General features: G+C 35.3%; 1 protein-coding gene across 1 annotated transcript in view; it reads left to right on the top strand.

The window, feature by feature from the left end:
* The window catches only part of LOC138014473 (protein CLEC16A-like), a 37223-nt gene that overhangs the window by 381 nt on the left and 34342 nt on the right, over nucleotides 1–2500 (top strand). Inside the window, exons 2-4 of the mRNA XM_068861544.1 lie at nucleotides 77–205; nucleotides 1710–1840; nucleotides 2130–2197. Of these exons, the coding sequence (XP_068717645.1) occupies nucleotides 77–205; nucleotides 1710–1840; nucleotides 2130–2197 (328 nt within the window). The remainder of the gene's footprint in view (nucleotides 1–76; nucleotides 206–1709; nucleotides 1841–2129; nucleotides 2198–2500) is intronic.

The following is a 2500-nucleotide window of genomic DNA, read 5'->3' as shown; positions in this document are numbered from 1 at the left end:
ACTATATAACGTATTATCACTATTGGGGAAGTCTGGCATGTCTTTGTTTACAAACTTTTAATCTGTCGATATTTAGATATCTTCACTACGTTCTCACCAAGAATTCGACTGTGAATGAAACCAACCGAGGCTTGCTTGTGGAAACCTTGCGGTCTATAGCTGAGATTCTAATTTGGGGAGACCAGAATGACAGCAGAGTGTTTGAGTAAGATTTAATGGGTTGTAACGTGTTTATCAACATTTGCCCTAACAGTTTAATATTGAATCAATAATTTAGAGTTAATTACTTTAAATGTGGCTAATTGAATTTGGCGCAGTAAAAGTGAAAGCAATCAAATCACTTTTGCCCGTAGTTTAGGCACTGAGATGTATCCAAGGTCTGTATAATGTAAAATTATTATGTCAAAAAGTACTTTCACTTTAAATGGAAAACGCAGTGGAAACTTTCTGCTTAATGGAACAGCAAAATCTTCCACATGGGGAATGAGTAGATTCCATTTTGACTAACAAACAAAATGAGTTTTGCATCTTGGGATGGAATTGTACTTTTTCAGGAGAGTATGGGGGCTTAGGTTTTAGTACAAATGGTGCCATGAATTTGTGGTCATTCCTGTCAGAAGCATGAATATGCAAAACACTAGTCAGCCCCTGTTTATGTTTTTTAATAATCATACCTTAACCCATTGACTCCCGGGATTCCCCGTTGAGGATTAAAATCGTCTGGCATCAGACAGCGTAAGAAGTCTGGCCGGTTCAGGCCAGCTTGGGAGTCAAAGAGTTTTAATTAATCTCCAATGTGAGTGTTATCTGATTTGAAACATGCTCTGTGAAGAACTAAAAACTCCTATTTAATTAATTAAACAACTTGGTAAGGTAATGAATTGCAAGGTTACAATGATCATATCAATTTATTATATTAATTGATTATTACTGTATGATGAATTATTATTCATCCTCTGACTGATGTCAATTTGGTACTTGACTTTCTCTATTTATTTGATGTTGTTGTTTTCTTGGTAATACACTATATTACCTATAGATACATTTTCATAAACATGAAAAGAGGAATATATCTGATGTTTTCCTTATTTCTTAAACAAAATCAAGTGGGCTGGCTGTTCCACTATTTTTTCTGTTGGTTGCAATAACCAGTTATGCATTCAAGAGGAAAGCATTCATGGTTGTTACCTCCCAACTCTATCTAAACTCTTGATTAGGACACTGAACAAAATGGTAAGTGTGGGATACCAGAAAACCCTAAAGGATCATTTATACAGTATCCTGCAAGATTTCTATCCATTATTAATAAAAACATAAAGCAAAAATAAAGTCAATTGCAGCATTGCAGGTGTAGATGTGTCTAAATTATGACTTAGGTGTAATTGAGAATGAAGACCTCAAATTTGCATAAGTAGTAAAAGCAAAATTATAAAATTTCGAGTCCATTTTCTTCATTGTTGATCTTTTAAGATTCGCAAAATGGTTCCATAGTACATGTATATTATGGCTCCAAAATAACAAATAGAACTCTTTGCAAAATCAGTCCAAGGTCTCAGTGTAAATAAGACACAGTATTTGCCTTTTGCACTCCTGAGAAATACTGCCTTAGGGGAAGCAAAACTTTAACTTTTTTCACTTGCAGTAGCCAGATGTTAAAGTGATCAATAAAAAAAGTATGATCAATCATGTGGAATCTATTTTGCTCTCAGCTTTTTCCTAGAGAAAAGCATGCTGCTGTACTTCTTGAAGATGATGAATCAGAAGTCAAATCAGATTTGCGTTCAGCTACTCCAGACTCTTAGCATTTTGTTTGAAAACATCAGGAATGAGACATCGTTATGTGAGTTTGTCAAATATTCAAATGACAGGAGATAAGATTCTGGTACTAGTTTATCCCACTTCACTGTTATCAGCCTCTATTTGTTTATATGATACTAGTACCGGTATAAGTCATACTGTATGAGTTTATTTTATCCAAGGGTTGTTCAGTCAAATTGTCCAAAATGAATTGAAGTATGTTTAAACATGTTCATAGGGAAGTGGTAGAACTACTATTCATAATTTGATACTTTTTTCATCGGATACAAAATCATTTTCTATCCTAAAATTCAAATTCTGTTTTCTTTCAGACTATCTGCTATCGAATAACCATGTAAACTCTATCATCATTCACAAGTTTGACTTCTCTGATGAAGAGGTAAGAAGTAAATGAAGAGATGTCGAGAACTACATGTACTTTTCCATAAGGAGGACCTTCCCAAGTGGTTAGCATAATTTTACTTGCAGGGATAAAGATTTACTATAAATGTAAACTGGGTAAATGTAAATGTGCGTAGTTGACCTCTCCCTACAAGGGCTTTTCAGGATCAACCGGCTCAATGGGATTGGACCGAATGCAGGTGAAGGCGCCGACGACTCAGTGCCACCATATGTTCCGTTATCTCAGAGCACCACGAACCCAGCCAGATGTACATGTAATTGACTGGGAGTCGATTTTGAG

Source organism: Montipora capricornis, chromosome 8 (assembly GCF_036669925.1).
Source record: "Montipora capricornis isolate CH-2021 chromosome 8, ASM3666992v2, whole genome shotgun sequence".
Classification (NCBI taxonomy): domain Eukaryota; kingdom Metazoa; phylum Cnidaria; class Anthozoa; order Scleractinia; family Acroporidae; genus Montipora; species Montipora capricornis.
The sequence above is the reverse complement of the archived record's forward strand: the minus strand, read 5'-3'. Positions and strand labels throughout refer to the sequence as shown.